The 20,541-nt window shown below is 38.3% G+C and overlaps 2 protein-coding genes across 4 annotated transcripts in view; one reads left to right on the top strand and one right to left on the bottom strand.

The window, feature by feature from the left end:
* LOC144646011 (uncharacterized) overlaps window positions 1-20,541 on the bottom strand; it is a 129,274-nt gene that overhangs the window by 52,674 nt on the left and 56,059 nt on the right. The window lies entirely within an intron of this gene.
* LOC144642352 (uncharacterized) overlaps window positions 1-20,541 on the top strand; it is a 43,282-nt gene that overhangs the window by 2,240 nt on the left and 20,501 nt on the right. For all 3 annotated transcript variants that reach the window (XM_078501323.1, XM_078501329.1, XM_078501318.1), the window contains exons 3-9: window positions 679-998; window positions 2,151-2,286; window positions 3,801-4,120; window positions 5,118-5,256; window positions 6,745-6,909; window positions 8,708-9,018; window positions 9,631-9,769. In XM_078501323.1, the coding sequence (XP_078357449.1) occupies window positions 679-998; window positions 2,151-2,286; window positions 3,801-4,120; window positions 5,118-5,256; window positions 6,745-6,909; window positions 8,708-9,018; window positions 9,631-9,769 (1,530 nt within the window). The remainder of the gene's footprint in view (window positions 1-678; window positions 999-2,150; window positions 2,287-3,800; window positions 4,121-5,117; window positions 5,257-6,744; window positions 6,910-8,707; window positions 9,019-9,630; window positions 9,770-20,541) is intronic.

Genomic DNA, 20,541 nt, shown 5'->3' with positions numbered 1-20,541 from the left:
GAGGCGAACAGAAAAAGGACGTGCTCAGGTGCATCTTTCTCTCAAATTTCATCGGTAAATTTTTATTTGTCGCTGCCCGTGACGTATACAATATATGTACTGACAGAAAAGTAATTGAAAACGCAATTCAGCGCATCCAAGACAGGTTACACTTTATTTTGGTGGTGAAAAAATAGAATCTGCGCTACGGAGCCGGAGAGCACAAAACATCAGTGACCCATTGATGCAACTCACATAAAAATTAAGCATTTAAAGGCAAATAAAGTGAGACCGTTATATTATTGAACGCTTATTTGAAAAAAAGCGAAGAACGGCACTTTACCGAATAACCATGAGGTTGCTCGAGGAGCCTTTGATTCAGCGTTAATGTAGTCTTCCTCTCTCTTCTGAAATTGTAAAACTATATCAAGGTTTTCGGCACTATAGCTATCCCAGACTGCATTCCCATGCATAAGCAAAATAAAAACAACAACAAGTGTCTCAAGTTCTTTAAACATTTAGCCCAAGATAACAAGACCATGATTGTCAAAAAAAAAATGTATGTAAAGGCGCTACACAGTTCTAAACCATAATGCGAGGATATATAAATGGTCGACCTATTTAAAACAATGATGTAAGCAGCATTGGTGTTATCAATAAATCAATTAATTAATCAATCTACTCATTAATTTATTACAGATTGCTTTGATAGTCCGGTTGGTGTTGGCAGTCTCAGTATCATCCCCGATAACCAGATGTCAGCTTCCTCTCAATATGCCGATGGTTACCAAGCCGCTTATGGTCGACTCAATGGTGATAGAGGTGATGGCTGGTGTGCACAAGAAGCAGCAAGGAATGACGACTGGCTGCAGGTTGACCTCGGAAAACCAACCAAAGTGTGTGCTCTTGCTACCCAGGGAGACAGAAATGGCAATGAATGGGTTAAAGCCTTCAAGCTATCTTATTCCTCTGATGGAACAACCTGGAGCACGTATCAAGATTCAAGTGGCGCCGACGTGGTTAGATTCAGTTTCATTTATTTCAAAAGGAAAGATATATTAAGTGTCATGATAATAATGAAGATAACAGTAGTGAAGGCTACAGATATCGATAATTTAGACGACTTTATGATTCAACGAGTCCTCTTACTTTTAATCATGCTCGGAAACCATGGGCAGCAAGCCAAAACGACAAGGAATTCGGGCGAAAGTTTACAATACGTTCGAGAGGGCCCCTGGGCACTAACTCTCACCGAACCAGTTTCTGAAGAGTTCTCATTCTTATCTTCTGATTGGAAAGAAAAATAGTGTCCTTGGCCAATCAGCGAAAAGGAACAGCAGAGCAACTCTGGCGTCTTCTTACACGAAGATGTTTTCCTCATCGCGTATAACGATAAAAATTATAGACACCTACGATATTAAAGTCCGCCTTGAAAAATTTAAAAAGTATTTGTTTTCTTGCTCTATGCTACAGTTTGCGATTTCCTGGGCCTCAATCAATTTTTTCGGGGACTCTCCAAGAAAAATCATCCGATACACGGGCCAAGCAACTACGATGAGCCGATGAGGAAAACAACTTCATGTAATAATAAGTCAGAGTCGTTCTGCTGGTCCTGCTCTTTGGTTGGCCGAAAAAAAAATGAAGGCCGATCAGAAGGCCAAGCAACTACGACGAGCCGATGAGGAAAACAACTTCATTAAATAAAACTTCAGAGTCGTTCTGCTGGTCTTCCTCGCTTGTCGGCCAGAAAAATTACTTTTCTGGTCGATCAGAAGGAAGGAGTTCAAACGCTTCAGGAACTGGTTCCGTAAGAGTAAGTGCCCAGGGGCTTTCTTTAACTTGTTGTAAACTTTCGCCCGAATTCTTGTCTCCCCGATTTGCTGCCCCTGTGTCTCCAGGATGATTTTTAATCAATTCACTTTATTTCGTGCAGAAGTAATCCGATTAAAAGTCACGAGGAAGCTGCCCTCAGCTCTTAATTGGGCAATAACTGAACGAAAAATATCATTAACGAACCATGCTTTTATGGACCTTGCTTTAATATAATCCATTTCTTTTTGGGGGATTTATTTCTATTTGATTCATTTTTATTGCTGGTCCTTCTACTACTTAGCTATCGGAATGGCCATGCTTCTGCAAAACTTATTGTCAGTTGTTTACTCTTTTAAAAGGAATTTCAAAGAATTGGTGATAGTAACACGATTGATCAACACAAGTTGCCTGTGCGCGTCTTTGCCAGATACTTCCGCTTCAACCCAACACAGCGAAATAGATGGAATTGTCTAAGAGTGGAGATATACTCGTTTGGTGAGTTCTTCAAGTCACTATTTTTTTCTTTGAAAATGCTGTCCTAGGTAACTCCTCAAGGCAAACTATAGGGAGTTTTTTTGGTGTTTTTGTTGTGGTACTTTGTTAGCAGAAGACGATCCGCGATAAGGATTTAAAAGTAAAAAGGTACTGACCAAAAAACAACTTTTCTGTTTAATGAAATGACAATGTTGTTTAGATGCCATATACTAAAAATTAATGCCCTTTCTATTCTCTGAAACACTTTTAATCGCAAAAGTAGCTATTCCTTTTTTTCCTGATATGCTTTGCCAAATGACAGTTAGATTCTATTTGGCCATTGTTTGTCTATTTATAGATGCACAAAAATTATAGCGCGAGTAAGTAATTATTGTTCTTCGTCTTCTTCGCACCTACACCGCAGCAGCCAACAGCGCAATGGCATAAGATTGTCTTTTAAGCTTTTTTTTCAGAATGATTTAGAGTACAACAGACAGCAATGTAACACTAAAATAAGCACAACTCTAAAGAGAGTAGTTTTCATTTTTTCTGTGGAAATATGCTCCAAATCACGAAAGCATAAAATCGCTCCACTGTCATGGCTCTTTCCTGGTGTAAAACTACGATAATTTATTAATCACCGCTTAAAAGTTCTTGCCGAGGGTGCCTAGCATGCTCAGAATGGCGGCGTGTTTTTCCAAGATTCGCAGCTGAGATGAATACTTCCACTTTGTTTGGTACATGACGAGCTTTAATTTGTGTAGATTAATGCTTCAAAAACGCGGTTGGTGTTTCCAGTCAATCGAAAGTGCCAAAGGAGTGCTCGGGTCTACATTCTACCATATAACGCATACTGTTGGCATTGGGCAATTTAAATGCCCGCGCAATTTAACCCTATTCAGGCCGGGGGGGGGGGGGGGGCTTTTGAGGCCCGCGCTGACTTTGAACTTTTATAACTTTTTTAAGATTTCATCAAACGCCGCCAAACTTTTCGAGTTTTCCTTAAATTTATCTGGCAACAATTTGGTAGGGTTGGATGATATGTCAGGAACTTAACGTCACCATGGCAACGGTATTTCAACAGGCATGTTTTTTTCCAAATTGGTAATTTTGCGTGTTTCTGTTAATAAAAATCAACTTAAATGGAATTATTTTTACATTTTTACGGGTTTAAAGCATATTTTTATTTATTTTGAGTACTTTGCAGTGATTTTGGGTGGTTTTCTGGCATTTTGGAAAAATTTTGAAATCCAAGATGGCGGATCCAAGATGGCGGCTGTTTTGACATCATGATGTAATTGTCACGTGATGTGACGTCATCATCCCACGTGACATATTCCAAAAGACAGAGTTTCGGACATACAATGCATCCTATAAGGTTCATGGTAATTGCTTAAATATTCTGGAAGTTACATAAGGGGGACTTCCCCCCCCCCCCCGGTCTGATAAGGTCAGAAAAAGCCCGGTCTGAATAGGGTTAAAACAATTATAGTGGGCATTGGTGTTTTATTAATCAATCAGTTAATTAATTATAGTTTGCTTCAATAACCCTGTTGGTGTTGGCAGTCTCAGTATTATCCCCGATAACCAGATGTTAGCTTCTTCGCAATATGGCGACGGTTTCCAAGCCGCTTATGGTCGACTCAATGGTGATAGAGGTGATGGCTGGTGTGCACAAGAAGCAGCAAGGAATGACGACTGGCTGCAGGTTGATCTCGGAAAACCATTTGAAGCGTGTGCTCTTGCTACCCAAGGAGACAGAAATGGCAATGAATGGGTTACAGCCTTTAAGCTGTCTTACTCCTCTGATGGAACAAGCTGGAACACGTATCAAGATACAAATGGTGCCGACGTGGTGAGATAAAAGATGATAAATATGATAACTGTAAGAAAAAGTAACAGGATGCTTATTAATATGGACCTTTAGATAGGAGCACAATTATACGAGCGCTTTGGTCTTTAACTATCGCGTTTCTGTGCCGATTAAGTTTCCTATTCAAGTTGACAGCAATAATAATAAAATAATAGGAAATTAGTAAGGGCTCTTGTTATGTTGCTTGATTGAAGTTCGAAAATCTTGTTTGTGCTCAATCTCGTACTGTCATCTAAAAGTCCCTAATGACGAAGAAGATGACGGCTACGAAGAATAGTTAAATGATTTATTTACTCGTAATTCCAATTTAAAATAGAGTACCATTCTTTCCCAATAATTATGCCGTTCATTGCTCTGCGTGAATATGATATGGAAAATATTATGGCCGAAGCAATGAGCGGCTGGGTGCGAAAGCAAATAGCTGTGTGTTACGCCGCTGAAGGGAAGATGGGAAGGTCGAAAGCTTGTCCGAGCCTCCTGGCTTGTGTATCCCTTTCGAAATGCCCCGAAAAAAGGGATCCTTAATTGAGGAAATTATGCAGGTGGTGACCCAGTTTTACATAACGCAACCATCTATAAAGAAACAGGGTTACGTAATCCACGCAGTCCAGAATTCGGGAATTCGGCGTTATAATTATAAAAGAGAATAGAGATTTAAAATAAATTTGAAATAAAAACGTTAAAAAATGAATTACAAGTGAATGAAGTGATAGACTGTGTGAATCCTGGCCACTGAAAAAGTTCAGTGACTCATGTGGGACTCCAACCCAGGACCTTCGGGTTACAAGATCACTGCTCTAGCATCTGAGCAACAAAGACACTATTGTCACTGAAAACCCCAACCAAGGGGAGAGCCAATTTAGTATCGTATTGTATTTCATTTATTGACCTTTATTGCATTGACTTGAAACAAATGTCGCAAATTATTTTTGTAAACACTACGTTTCATCGCGGATGTGTTTTATATCTTTTTTAAAAGGAATTTCAGAGAAAAGGTGACAGTAACACAATTGATCAACACAAGTTGCCGGTGCCGGTGTCTGCAAGATATTTTCGTTTTAATCCAACTCAACGAAGTAGATGGAACTGTCTTAGAGTAGAGATCTATGGGAAAGCCCGTAAGTTATCAGCAGCACTTTTTTCATTTATAGCACAATTGTGAGTTACTGTTATTTTGTTAAAATAATTATTTTTAATAAATCATTGGTTATTTTGACGTATTTTTCGGGCTAAAACTGAGAATTCAAAGTTAGTCTGCTGCAGTGGACCAATCAGAAACAAGAAAATGTCGTATTTAGTGTTATGTGCTGACAAATAGGGTGTTAATAATCTATGCTACATCGTTTTGCAGTGAAGTGTGTGGACAATCAATGTAAGAACGGAGCTACCTGCGTTAATCTTGTGGAAGGTTACAGATATGAATTTGCATCTGGATATTTTGGCACTAACTGCGAAACAGTTATTTTCAGTTACATTTCTTCATTTTTAAATTATGTTTCTAACTAAAGAAAATAAACAGACTGTATTGTGATTATGCAAACCAGTACCTCTACCTTTTTACGTTACAATCATCGGACTGTTCCATTAGATGGTCGAGCTTCCATCTTCGTGAGCTCGATCTGTAGAATTGAGTAAGCTACAGAAGAAAAAGCTCGTATGGCATTGGCTTGAATAATGAGCTCACATCTCAAAAATCACTTGTCTAATCTTCAAAAGTTTGTGATGACTGTTCAACAAACCCATTTCAGAGTTTCCACGTGACAAATGCCAAATTTGATAGGTAAGGTTAAAATAAGGAAGTTGTAAATTTTATATAGAGTGGCTCTCAGGAAGAAAATAAGGAAAAAAAATCATGAAATTCAAGTGCATAACACAGCCAATTAAGGCATTGGGCGCCTTTTTGTCGTATGGCGAAGACAAAAACAATGAAGAACACTTCTTCAGCAAAATTCGTAAAATGAAAACGAAACTAAACATGCGCCAACTTCTTTTAATCTTGCGCGAAACATGCGCCACCTTGTTTTGATCTTGCGCGAAAACCGCGCACGTGAAAACGGCTACGTTTGAGCCGATCGACGCTGTCACTGTATATGTTTACATGATACCGAATCGAAATTCAAGTCATTCCGGAATGAGTCAATTCCGGCTTTCATTCCGGTATGAAATTTTCGTTCTGGAATGACTTTTCATTCTGGTAGCGTGTAAACACAAAACGAATTTCGTTCCGAGATGAAACTGCATCTCATGAAGCATACGGAGGCCACAGTTTGAACTCAGAGCGAAAAAACGTAAAAACATTTACTGTTTAGCCCAAAGAAGCAGCCCTATGGTCAAATTGCTCACAATTAAACATGTTTGCGCGAAACATGCGCCATCTTGTTTTTATCTTGCGCGAAAACATCGCACGTTAAAACGCCTTAGGTTGAGCCGGTCGACTCTGTCATGTGAATGCAGAACGAACTTCATTCTGAAACGAGTTTCGTTCCGGAATGAAAATCACTCCGGAATCATGTAAACAGGCCCTTAAAAGCACAATGGTTATGTGACCCAGTAATAAGTTGTCAAAAGTACAGTTTCAATACTATGATGATGTGTTTGTTGGATAGGGAAACCATGTCCACCTGGAAAGAAGACAGATGATCCTCAAGGCCGTTGTTGTGTTTTTCCATTCGTGTATGCGGGAGTGTCTTACGATTCCTGCACCAGTATTAATCACAATAAGTTGTGGTGTTCGTTTGATGCCGTCTACGCTGGACAATGGGCTAACTGCGGTAAGCTCTGCTCTATATTTAATACCGTAAGGTTACTATTGTTAACGGCTACTAGTTTTAGCGATTTTAGCGAGTTGGGCAAAAATCGCTAAATTAAGTGCTCGCTAAAATTTGTGTTAGTCTAATTTAATACTCGTTAAATTTGAGTAGCCCCTCCCACCCCAAGAAACAAAATTAAATATAGACGCCATTAGCGTATTAGTTTGTGATTTAATATAAGGTAAAGCATGACATTTAAGGAAAAAGGCAAAAATTTGCCGTCTCTATTCAGTCGTGTGTAGAGTAGAGTGAAATTATTTGTATTTGCAATGAATAGTAGGAGACGTTATTCCATTTTTGTGTGCCTTATTTACGGATTAGAAGAAAAGAACTCAGCCAAAATGGAAATCGACTAGCATTATTTATCCAAGCCTACGTGTTTCACAGTAGCGGTATGCGATGTTGAGCAGTGGATCGTGATTTGTCTTTGTTTTGCAGTTGTAGTTGTATAACAGTTCATTTAGCCTTTTTGGTTTAACGTTTGTTTGGCTTGCGAGATTCCGAAACACAAATCGTAAAAATCAAGATTCCGAGATCAGATTTACTCTTTGAGAGCTCGGTTCATTAGCGAAGATTTTGAGACTCGCCTAAAATTTGCGACACTTACTGTATTTTAAGGGCTATCAGGAGGGCTATTCTATACTCCTGCATATGTTTTTCCGTCGGGAAAATAGATCGAAAGCGCAAGATTAAAAATATCACGAGTCGCGAATAAAATGATTATTCAAAATCGCGTATATGCAAATCAACTAAGGCCGGTTTACACAGTACAATGTACGATTTTTCGGCTCGATTTGACCCAGATTTTATAAGAAAATAAGCCCGACTTTTCAAAAATATGTTGCAGTGCCACAGATTTTAGAAATCAGTCCGATTTTCAACCTTCCTTCGAACGAACGAATCGCAGCGGTACATTTGCTAAAGCGAATCAGCCCACAAATCGTAGCATGTAAATCGGTCTTTATGAAATCAGAAATGAATCCTGACGGATATGTTTATAGCTGTTCTTTTATTCGCTGTTACAGTTTTTTTTTTTCACTAATTAGGTTTTAATAGCCTAAAGATATTTTCTTGAGGTTGAAAGAAAAGTCATTCAAACTTATAGCGTTGACGGCTACAAGACATGTTTCCAGCTCTCTTGGTGAAGATATCGTCTTCGCTCGAAACAATAGATTCACACCAAGCGCGCTGCTAATCCCCACAAATATTTCTGGAACTCCGCCGTTCAACGGCGCCTGTTGCACTAAGAAGCAACCTCTGGCTTGTTGTGTTACGAAGCGCTGTTGCGTTCTCGAATTTGTAGCTGGCCTTTTTTCATGCCTAAAACGACATTTTCTCTCTCCGAAAACAGTAGGCATTACTTTCCCCATGTTACGAAAGTTTGAGCTGTAGAAATCTCGAGCTCCAGTTTTTCATCACACTTTAATCTGAAAATCAGAGGCGATTATAGGTATTCAGAACACATATTCTCCAAAACGGTCTGTTGATTGCCCCTGAAAAGTGACGAAGATTGAAACACATTGCGATATGTTTTTTTTATATATTCCTGGACAGTTGTCAACGTTACTCTCGATTGCTTGTAACTTTAAATTATAAAGCCCGAAAGACACATTTAGTTGTAATAAAAGTTATGATTTTGTCATTTAGATCCATAAAAATTTGTTTCGCTTACATTACCTTTTATAGCGAATGCTTGGAAAAACTTAATAAAATAAACTTAACTCAGCTGTGACACAGTCCCTTTATGTGAAATCTTTAGATTGCAACGGAGCTCTTGGCTTGGAGAACGGTGCAATCCCTGACGGTCAACTCTCGGCTTCTTCAGAATGGGACCATAACCTGAACATCCCTCAGGGCAGACTAGGCAGTCCTAGATCTTGGTCGGCTCGCATCAACGATGTAAATCAATGGTACCAGGTTGATTTGGGTAGTAAGTACACTAAATTGACAGGTGTAGGAACCCAAGGAAGAGGTGATTACCCTCAGTGGGTACAAAAGTACAAACTGCAGTACAGTAACGATGGAGTAAACTTCCAGTACTACTGGGAACAAGGACAAGCTGCAGAGAAGGTTAGCAAGTCTACCGAAAAGTTGATAAGCTCCGATCTGAGCTTCATTTTGACTTTACTAACGGACGCTGTACCAGTATATCTTCATCCCCGTCCCCTGACAAAATGCAAATGAGCAATTGCAAGAATCAGCTGGCCCTAATTGATTGATTTTCAAAGACGTCAAGGTTGTCCTACGATAAGCTATGCTCAGTTTAGACAAGCGTTTCATTTTGGAGTTGTTTATGCATTTGAAAAAAGTCGAGGCAGGTCTCAAAATCGGTTTCTTTCACGCTTAGTCATCATCATCATCATCATCATCATCATCATCATCATCATCATCATCATTTATAAGCCATCTTAACATTGAGATATAACGGTAGCATTGATTATGGTAAAGCGAGGAGATCTCCAGAAAAAAAAGGCTTATAGGGGGGGGGGTGCCGACTCAGTCATTCAGTCAGTAACATTGAGATATAACGGTAGCATTGATTATGGTAAAGCGAGGAGATCTCCAGAAAAAAAAGGCTTATAGGGGGGGGGGGGCGACTCAGTAATTAATTTGTTGCTTGGCTTGCAAATGGGTTAGATGATCTTTAATCAGGGAGCTGATTTTCCCTTTCTATTGATTTAGGAATTTATTGCAAATGCAGACCAGCACACCGTTGTATATCATGGACTCAGTCCACCTGTTATGGCACGTTACATCCGGTTTCGAATTCTCGCTTGGCACGGGCATATCTCAATGAGGGCGGAAGTCTACGGCTGTCCAGGTACTGTAGTTTGCGTACATGTTCCATTTGAAAATCATTTTGGAAAGTTTTGTAAGCATTATTTGCTAAAAGGGACGCTTACGACGGTGTAATTTTTGTTTCCGACTGTCGTATGTGACATGCTAAGTCGCGCGCGTGTAATTTTAGGCCAAGTCAGGGTAAGACTAGGCCGCATACGACAGTCGTAAGTAGAAATTCGTACTATTAGTCACAGTCCTAAAATGTAGACAAGTTAGCAGACTAAGAAAGTATGAAATAATCATTATCAACAAAATTCTTCAAAAACAATGTAATTGACTATGAAAATAAGCGAAAATTAACTTTGACGATTCGAAGTCATCGAACGCACACTTGAACACGCTCGCAATAGAGAAAGAAATTAAAAGGAGAAGAAAAGAATAAAAGAACTCAGCCAAAATGGAAATCGACTAGCATTATTTATCCAAGCCTACGTGTTTCACAGTAGCGGTATGAGATGTTGAGCATTGGATCGTGATTTGTCTTTGTTTTGCAGTTGTAGTTGTATAACAGTTCATTTAGCCTTTCTGGTTAAACCATTTGCTTGGCTTGCGCGATTCCGAAACACAAATCGTAAAAATCAAGATTCCGAGATCAGATTTACTTTTTGAGAGCTCGGTTCGTAGAAAGTAGTTTATTAGCGAAGATTTTGAGACTCGCCTAAAATTTGTGACACTTACTGTATTTTAGGGGCTATCAGGAGGGCTATTCTATACTCCTGCATGTGTTTTTCCGTCGGGAAAATAGATCGAAAGCGCAAGATTAAAAATATCACGAGTCGCGAATAAAATGATTATTCAAAATCGCGTATATGCAAATCAATTAAGGCCGGTTTACACAGTACAATGTACGATTTTTCGGCTCGATTTGACCCAAATTTTATAAGAAAATAAGCCCGACTTTTCAAAAATCTGTTGCAGTGCCACAGATTTTAGAAATCAGTCAGATTTTCAACCTTCCTTCGAACGGACGAATCGCAGCGGTAAATTTGCTAAAGCAAATCAGCCCGCAAATCGTAGCATGTAAATCGGTCTTTATGAAATCAGAAATGAATCCTGACGAATATGTTTATAGCTGTTCTTTTATTCGCTGTTACAGTAATTTTTTTCACTAATTAGGTTTTAATAACCTAAAGATGTTTTCTTGAGGTTGAAAGAAAAGTCATTAAAACTTATAGCGTTGACGGCTACATTACATGTTTCCAGCTCTCTTGTTGAAGATATCGTCTTCACTCGAAACAATAGATTCACACCAAATTTCTGGAACTCTGCCGTTAAACGGCGCCTTTTGCACGTGCACTAAGAAGCAACTAGTCCAGTCAATATAAGCCATTTCGTTGTCTAACCCAAAACAAATTGCAACAAAAATAAAACATGCCTTATTCGACTTTGCATATATATATTGAGGAATAACATACTAAAAGTCACCGTGAATCGGAATATTGGAACCTCGTCTTTTTTTTGCGATATTTGAACTACAATGAAATATGAGAAATTTAATTTATGCATAACTAATGTGATTTTTACAAGTAACATTGAAGGGTCCTTATCGACAGAAATAATCAAGCTAGCAAAACCAAACAACGACAAGCCAACAAATCAGTTTACAACAAATGTAGCAGTTATTACTTATCCTATTTATTGCGTGAAATGACATTACTATTCTGCCCTTTTTGATACCTTAGAGAACGTACTACCAGCGGCCGGATTCTGGCATAGATGCAAGTATAGTAACAACGTTCGCTAATCGGATATTTCATTAAAAAAGCTGAGTTTTCTTCAAAAATTAAAGATACTGGAAACTGATAAAGTATAATTATACCTTTTTGATGAAAGAATAAACGCTGGTCAAAAAAGTTACCGTCTGATAACTAGAATTGCGGCAAACAATTATGGCGGGAGTCTTGGATGAAACCCTTAACATAATCTGTCAGAAAACGTAAAGCGTGAATTTGCTCCCCCAAAACCATTTCTGCTTATTGGAAGGTGCCTATAATCCCAAGAATCAACACTGAGTGATCTTCGCAAAAGTCCTCCGAGTGACTGAGCCGTCATAGACGCCGGGGACACAACCCCGGCGTAACTATGGGCACGCCTCCATCTCCGCACTTAATTCTTTTACAAAAGGATGAACAAATTCTTTCAGGAGTAGCAGAATGATTTTGGACAAAAGAAAAAGGGTTAAAACATTTGGAAAAAGTTTGGTAACAACCTGCAAATGACTTCAAATTATTTATAAACATGAATTCAAAATTGATTTAAACCACAGTGACAAGTTTGGTATCACCCTATATCCACTCTACATTAGCATTTGTATACAGCCACGTCAAATGCTATACAGTTTTGTACGCCAATTAGTCCAGTCAAATTAGTATTGCACCCAAAACAAATTGCAACAAAAATTAAACATGCTGTTTTTGACTTCAAATTTGGTGTAGAATACGCTGCTGAAAGTCACCGTAAATCTAAGCACTGGAACCTTGTATTTTTATGACTTTCAAACCATTGGTGAAATTCCCAAATTGGCTGGTATGTAATATGGCGGAACCAAATAAAATAAAGTTCTAGCGTCTGTAATTCCACGAATAATTAAGACAGCTAAACCAAAATTGATATAGCAACTGATTGATTCATTACCAATATAGTAACACAAATGTTTTCATGTGTGACGTAATGATGGCGTCACAGATTTAGACCCTCAGGCTGTGCTACGAATAGGCATTATATCCCGACGTGTGGGTAGCATGCTGGGTAAAACTTTGCTGCGAAAGTGCCTCACTTGAAGGACATCCAGCTTTTCTCCAGGTTTATCATTTTAGAGACAGAACAGGGAGTCAATCTCCTGCTGTAATAACGGCAACCCTAGTGGCTTGTTGGTAGTTAAATACTTCAGAATATTTCCTGAAAAATGCCCCAGAGTCGAGTTTCTTCAAGGAAACAGATTTTTGAATGCCAATGCCAATATTTACTTTGTGAGTTTATTTATGTGCTGGTTCAGTCAGATAATAATTTATGTCCACTGCTCTTGAACAGAGTGAAAGGAGGCATGTATAATCTCCGACTATTACAGTGTTGTATCTTGTGACAACTGTATTTTGTATCAAAAGGACTTCGGCATTACCCTACGCATGTAATACGTCATTACTATGCCGTTTAAAATGCAGAGGTAGTAGCGCGACGAACCTTATCTTGTTTCACATTTTGGAAAGGAAATCTTTCTTTATAACATACACTCTTTCCCGAGTGAATCTAACATCATGCTTCGCTTATCCCACATCTGACCCTTTTATCGTGAGTCATATTTGGTGGCTGGTCTTCTTCGATAACCATCCAAAAATACAGTGGCAGAGCCATATTTTTTGAAACATATGTAAAGTAACGACTGGAAATAAAGTCATACATACAGTGTCCTAGTTGCACATGGCATGAGTAGGGTATGGCTTATGTCCTGCCGAGAATAAATCTAGAGTTTGGCCGTCGGAGTTTTTGTTTTTTAGGAGCGTCAGTTTTTAATTGTTTATCGTCGGACATGAAAACATTGAACTCTAGACTTCTTTTAAAACAAAAAGTTATAGAAAATTTTTATTTGTAATTTTTATTCATAAGTTTTTATTTGTTTTTAACCGTTGTCTTTTTAACATTTCTAAACTTTTTTTTAAACTTTGTAAGTCATCTTTTTAAATTTTAATATCTTACAGGACCCCTAAGATAACAGTACTCCAAAGTACTGATGGGTTAATCCTGTTAAAATATTTGTTTTATTTTTTAAAAAGGATTTTAAAACAGCGAGAAAAAGGCGTGTCTGTTGATGAGTTAATGCTTTCCACCGCAGTGGTTGAACAAATGTGACGATTGGCGTACAAAACTGTATAGCATTTGACGTGGCTGTATACAAATGCTAATATTGAGTGGATAGAGTGATACCATACTTGTCACTGGCTGCCTGCCCTTTTAAACTCTTCAGTTATTTCAGGCCATCAGACCCTTAAGTGCGACTTTCTAGAATTATCAACCAGACAGCGGAACAAATGGAATAAGCGATTTCGCTCATAGTTTTCCCATAGATAGGTCCTGGTGAGAAACCAAACGGACCGTAGTTAGTTTTTCCTAATACAGCTTCCTTTCGTAGAAATATGTAAAAAAAGATTTCGCCCCAATTGAGCTCAAAATCCACTTCCGGTTTGACTGATTTTTTTGAAAGTTCGATCGCCTCGCGCGTTATACAGCAGCTGTTTATTGATATTTCAATACTATTTATAATGTAATTAGGTCTTTATTGTATGACTGAGCGAAAAATAAAACAAATCAAGATTAATTTTTAGCCTGAAACGGGGATAAATCCAAAGGCAAAATTTGCAAATGAGTAGCCAGCGAAATTATGCAGTAAAACTCTGCCATATTTTTCTATGTGCGATAACTTAAAATATCGTAAAAACAATTTTTATGGGTTAACTAGACACTTATCTAATAGAATGTCCAAAAAAATCTCTGGGGAAAAGGTTTTTAGTGGCCCGCTTTGGCCTGTATTTATCCTTAATTTTGCCGATAATCTGCCGTTTGTGCGTGACAGCAATTGCGTGACACAGGTAGTAAACAGCGTATGAAATTATCGTTTTCAATGCATGTTTGACGCTCTTGTGAGAATTCCATCAAACAACCTATGCAAAGAAACAAGTCACGTGGTAACCTATTTAAAAAGGTAAAGGCAAAATTAGATTTTTTTCCCTTCGCCATTTCTGTAACCTTTGCGTGATCTCTACACGCTCTTGATCACAACATGCTTGATGGTTTAGTTCTGTGTTAAGAGTTGTTTTAAGCTGTTGATCATTCGATCATCCACAAAAACCGGTCGTATAAAGGAAAGCATTCTCAGTTCAATTATTTTACGTAATAACGAGTCAATATTGTTTGGTTTATTTATTTCCGTGATCTGAAGGAAACAGCGCAACAATGAAATTATAAGTATTTGTCGAGTGCGATGATGTTGTCGTTGTTGTTTGTTGATGTGTTGCTGTTTCCTTTTGTCTTAAATTGCCGATATTTTTTCCAATTCATGTCCTTTTAAGGAGAAAACTATAAAGCATAAGAAATTATTGGGGAGAATTGTATACGGCCAATAATAGATATCAACATTGAAGGTAATACTGAGAATTTTAAACAATGTTATGGTATAAGACAAATAAAACATAGCATTGCCTTTCTAAGTTATGTACAAAGTTCTATGTATTTTGTGCCGTTACCCTAGCAAGAGGGTTAGAAGATAGCCCGGGCTTACAAGCAAAAATTCACAGGTAGGGTAACCCTAATATCCGGGTCAACTTACACCGGTTACGCTTCAGCCCCAGGGGGGTACTCCGGCTTGTAAATGACGGGGATGATCGAATCGAGGCAAAACTCAGGACGCAAAAAAATCCCTAAGTCTTCCTAAATTACCCCAAAAAATCCCTGGACAAAAAATAACCCCCCAAAAAATCCCTTGTCAAATTATCCCTAAATTGCCAGGAGGGGCAATAATGCTTGAGTTTGATTATTCATCATACCATAAATACGCTAAGGCAGCGCCAAGGTACTTTGGTTCTTTTTGAAAACCCAAAAAATCTCCTATTTGAATCAAGTCACCCAAAAAATACTTGCCAAATCCTCCAACCCAAAAAAATCCCGGAATCAAAAATTTCAAACCCAAAAAAATCCTTCGATCATCCCCGTCATTTACAAGCCGGAGAACCCCCCTGGGGCTTCAGTTAACCTTGTAAATATAGCATGTAACGGGTAATAATCTTAGCGCAAAAAACAATTTTCGTTTTAGTTACGCAGTTAATCAGTTCCAGTAAAATCATATTCAATTTCCAAGCTCAATAACGTCCCAAGCACATTTTTTTATAGTTGGAACGCGTTTGACGGAGAAACTATAAATACTTATGTTATGGAATGACCTCACATATGCAGCGCCAAACGTTTTACCACAAACTTTGTCGTAAGAAGCTGTTATTCGAAAATAATTCCGTTCCAGTGCAAAAATACGACAAATTGTGAATGAACACGATGTTTCTTGGTCATAATTCGCTGTTTTTGTCGGTATTTTTAAACATATTTAGCTTCTTGGAGCCAAAATAAAGTTGTCCCGGGTAGGCGAGTTATCCCTAGCAGAGCGTTTACAAGAAGCTAGGGTAACCCCGGCGCTAGGGTAACCCTAGCGCTCAGCTAGGGTTACCCTAGCTTCCTTTGTAAACACGTCGATGAAAGAAAGAATAAATGTGGGAGCGCTATGGTGACCCTCCTGCTAGGGACTACCTGCTTGTAAACAGGCCCTAAGATTAGCGCCAGATTTTAACGCAATATTTGCATCGGTCCATGCATGAATCCAGTGTCTTTGCGACTTACAAATTGTATAATTAAATATTTTTATTTTGATAACAAGTCCTTATTCAGTTCCACACATCGATCGGTAAAAAACGACACTTCGCTTTTTGTGGATTAAACAAGATGAATGCCTGTTGTTCTTTTAAAGTCAGTACTCCTTTGATCGCAGCGACAGAAATCAGCCTACGGAGAAAGTCTCGCTATTATCATGCACTGAAAATATAGCACAGCACAATTCACTCTGGGAGTTTCATGATATGGAGAGTGAAGTAAAGTTGGTTCTTGCTCGAGCTACGATTTTTTACACTCCTCAAAGTGTCGACGTAATGACTGCTAAACCCATGGTCTCGGCTGGACAAGAGGAACCTAAAGATGTAGGGTCCCTCAGAAGATACCAAAGCATAAAATCGTCAAAGTAAAATGTCTGAATGCCGAAGGATCGGTTCGAAGCCTAAGGGGTAAACAAAATCTTCTTCAGGTAAATCATGAAAAGAACGGGACATTTGATTCCCGTTGGATAAGGTATAGATATCGACATCTCACTCGCTTCTTGTCTGAATGCAGGAATTTCGACATACAAATACGTCTGGCAGTTTTCTTTCTTTTTCCATAAGGTACGTGCAGCCCGTGCAGATCACGCAGGGATATTTTTGTATTCAATTTCCGAAGAAGAGAAGCTGTCAAAATTAGCACCAGAGAACCTGCCTCCACTTGTCGTCTAAATAACGAGGAGAAAGTAGTTGTGAGTCAAATGAAAGAATTGAAATTCAGGATAAGAAAATATGTAAATATTAGACCTTTTCTAAAAGTAAATCCACCATGGTCTTGGCAAGTGTAAAGCTGCTTTATTTTGGACAATGGAAGCAAGACAGACATGCACAGCACCTCGAGGGGGTGGGGGTGGGGAAGGGTACTTGGGATTTAAAGTAACGAGGATAATGGAACCCCCCCCCCCCCCAAAAAAAAAAAAAAAAAAAAAAAACCAAGGCTTCCAAAAACACACTAAAAAATAACCTGGACAAAAAAATTTACCCTGAAAATATCCCATACCGAATTTCTGTCCAGAGAGGGGCAATGATGGTAATACAAAGAAAAAAATTGAAACTCAGGGGGGACGCTCGAGTTTATATGCAAAGCAAAGGACTGGAACATCATCGTTCAAGATTAATCATCAGTAAAAAACATTTGTTTATACTTTATTCGCGAAACTACACCACCAATGCACCACCACGAATGTTAAGATTGTTTTTTATTCCCCCAAAAATCCCTAACTTTTAAAAAATTTCCTAGACAAACAATTCCCAAAATTATAAATTTCAACCCCCCAAAAAACCCATCATTTCTGTCACTTGAAATCCCGAGTATCTCCCTTGGGCACAGCACAGGGATCCTTAAAAAAAATTTCTGAGAAATGCTCCAGTGACACTTGATGTAAAATGTTATTGTCAGCCCTCGTTATGGGCTCAGCGATAAGCCCCCTCATGTCCTTACTCCTTTCAGTTTTCTTATCTTCGACAGTTGTTACCTTAACCCCAGCCGGCTTCAGCTATTTTTAGTGCGAAATTTCAAGCTTAGCCCTTAAAAACAGGCTTAGAGCATTTTAGTGACGTTTCACATTGAAAAATCACTCTCATGCAACTGGAACCATTACCTATAGGCAGCAGAAGGGGAACAAAAGGGACAGGGCAAAGGAGCGGAGTTTCCTATAAGAGGGATGGGAAACGATAACCCGCAAAAAACCTTCAATGGATAATTATGAGTGAAAACTTGCAAATAAGTCGTCTCCAATATTTGAGCATTGACAAATTCGTTATACCAGCATTTGGTGGAGACGATTATGTTTATTTAAGTAAGAGCAGTAATCGCATAATTTACATACATGTACGTTGTTGAAAAATTTTAAAGTTCCACCCTGCAAGCATGCAACTAAAACCGCCATCAGTGGCCTGACAGCAGGAGGGGAGGTGGGCATTCGCCTTTCCGTTTCTTTAAAATGGAGTGGGAGGTGGAGTCTAGTTGGCACTGATTTTAGAACAAAATAGTCAGTTTGTAACAAAATATGAAGAACTGGTCGTCTCCGCTGGATTCACCAGTAGACCGAATTACATGTCTACCGATTTAACGTAAATATATTTGAAAATACTTACTTTCAGCGAACTGTACTAGAACAAAAATAACACTAGATCTTAAAACTAATACCTTACAATGATCATGGATAAACGAACGTTCTGAAAGTAGGCGCATTTTTCAATGTGAACCTAGTATGCCTATTCGTTGTTTTGAAGATTATCTTATGAATTATAAAAGAAACGACAATTATTTCTCGTGTAGCAGAGCGCCCAGTGACACTCTGCGTCATGATGGGTGCATGAAAAATAAAGATCTTATAACTGAGCCCGTTTGAATTCTTCTGAATTGTCTTGTTAAAGGTAGATACCCTTTCAAGTGTTTAAGAGCAGACAAAACATGGTACATTTGCCTTGTTTTTAATTTCAGCTAAAGAGTAGTAAACAGCACAGCCAGCTCGCAGGAAAAGCAACACCTCAATGATAGGTTAAACATATATTCATTATAGGGTAATATAGCAAGTAAAGGTTTTCCTTTAAGTACCCATTTACAATCGGCATGTGACGTATACTCCTTTTCGTATATTTTAAATGACTAGATTATTTAAAATACAGAAATTGTGAAACTGTTTACGGGTATTGTGACAAGCCGTGTAACGCAATTGTTTACATTTTAGCTGATTTACGGCAAAATTAGTGATAAACAAAGGCAAAAGCGGGCCACTAAAAACCTTTTCCCCAGAGATTTTTTTGGATATCCTATTAGATAAGTGTCTAGTTAACCCATTAAAATTGTTTTTACGATATTTTAAGTTATCGCACATAGAAAAATGTGGCAGAGCTTTACTGCATAATTTCGCTAACTACTCATTTGCCAATTTTGCCTTTGGTTTTATCCCCGTTTCAGGCTAAAAAATAATCTCGATTTGTTTTATTTTTCGCTCGGTCATACAATAAAGACCTAATTACCTTATAAATATTATTGAAATATCAATAAACAGCTGCAGTATAACGCAAGAGGTGATCAAACTTTCAATAAATTCAGTCAAACCGGAAATGGATTTTGAGCCCAATTGGGGCAAAATCTTTTTTTGCATATTTCTTCGAAAGGAAGCTGTATTAGGAAAAACTAACTGCAGACCGTTTGGTTTCTCACTAGGACCTATCTATGGGCAAAATATGAGCGAAATCGATTTTTCCAATTTGTGCGGACGAAAGGCGATATTAGTTGATTTTTGGAGAAAGTCGCACTTAATTATTTATTAATACCATATATATGTCTTTTCCTTCTGTGAATATTTAGGGTGAATAAAGTTGTTGTTGTTTGAATTCAAAGTTTGAATTCATGTTTATCAAGTCATTTTCAGGTTGTTACCAAACTTTTTCCAAACCCTTTTTCTTTTGTCCAAAATCATTCTGCTACTCCTGAAAGAATTTGTTCATCCTTTTGTAAAAGAATTAAGTGCAGAGATGGAGGCGTGCCCATAGTTACGCCGGGGTTGTGTCCCCGGCGTCTATGACGGCTCAGTCACTCGGGGGACTTTTGCAAAGATCAATCAGTGTTGATTCTTGGAATTATAGGCACCTTCCAATAAGCAGAAAGGGTTTTGGGGGAGCAAATTCACGCATTACGCTTTCTGACAGATTATGTTAAGGGTTTCATCCGAGACTCTCGCCATAATTGTTTGCCGCAATTCTAGTTATCAGACGGTAACTTTTTTGACCAGCGTTTATTCTTTCATCAAAAAGGTATAATTATACTTTATCAGTTTCCAGTATCTTTAATTTTTGAAGAAACCTCAGCTTTTTTAATGAAATATCCGATTAGCGAACGTTGTTACTATACTTGCATCTATGCCAGAATCCGGCCGCTGGTAGTACGTTCTCTAAGGTACCAAAAAAAGCAGAATAGTAATGTCATTTCACGCAATAAATAGGATAAGTAATAACTGCTACATTTGTAGTAAATTGATTTGTTGGCTTGTCGTTGTTTGGTTTTGCTAGCTTGATTATTTCTGTCGATAAGGACCCTTCAATGTTACTCGTAAAAATCACATTAGTTATGCATAAATTAAATTTCTCATATTTCATTGTAGTTCAAATATCGCAAAAAAAGACGAGGTTCCAATACTCCGATTCACGGTGACTTTTAGTATGTTATTCCTCAATATATGCAAAGTCGAATAAGGCATGTTTAATTTTTGTTGCAATTTGTTTTGGGTGTAATACTAAGTTGACTGGACTAAACCTCTAGCTTGTTGTGTTACGAAGCGCTGTTGCGTTCTCGAATTCGTAGCTGGCCTTTTTTCATGCCTAAAACGACATTTTC

The sequence above is a fragment of the Oculina patagonica genome, chromosome 1 (genome assembly GCF_052425735.1).
Source record: "Oculina patagonica isolate OP01 chromosome 1, crgOcupat, whole genome shotgun sequence".
NCBI classification, from domain to species: domain Eukaryota; kingdom Metazoa; phylum Cnidaria; class Anthozoa; order Scleractinia; family Oculinidae; genus Oculina; species Oculina patagonica.
The sequence above is the reverse complement of the archived record's forward strand: the minus strand, read 5'-3'. Positions and strand labels throughout refer to the sequence as shown.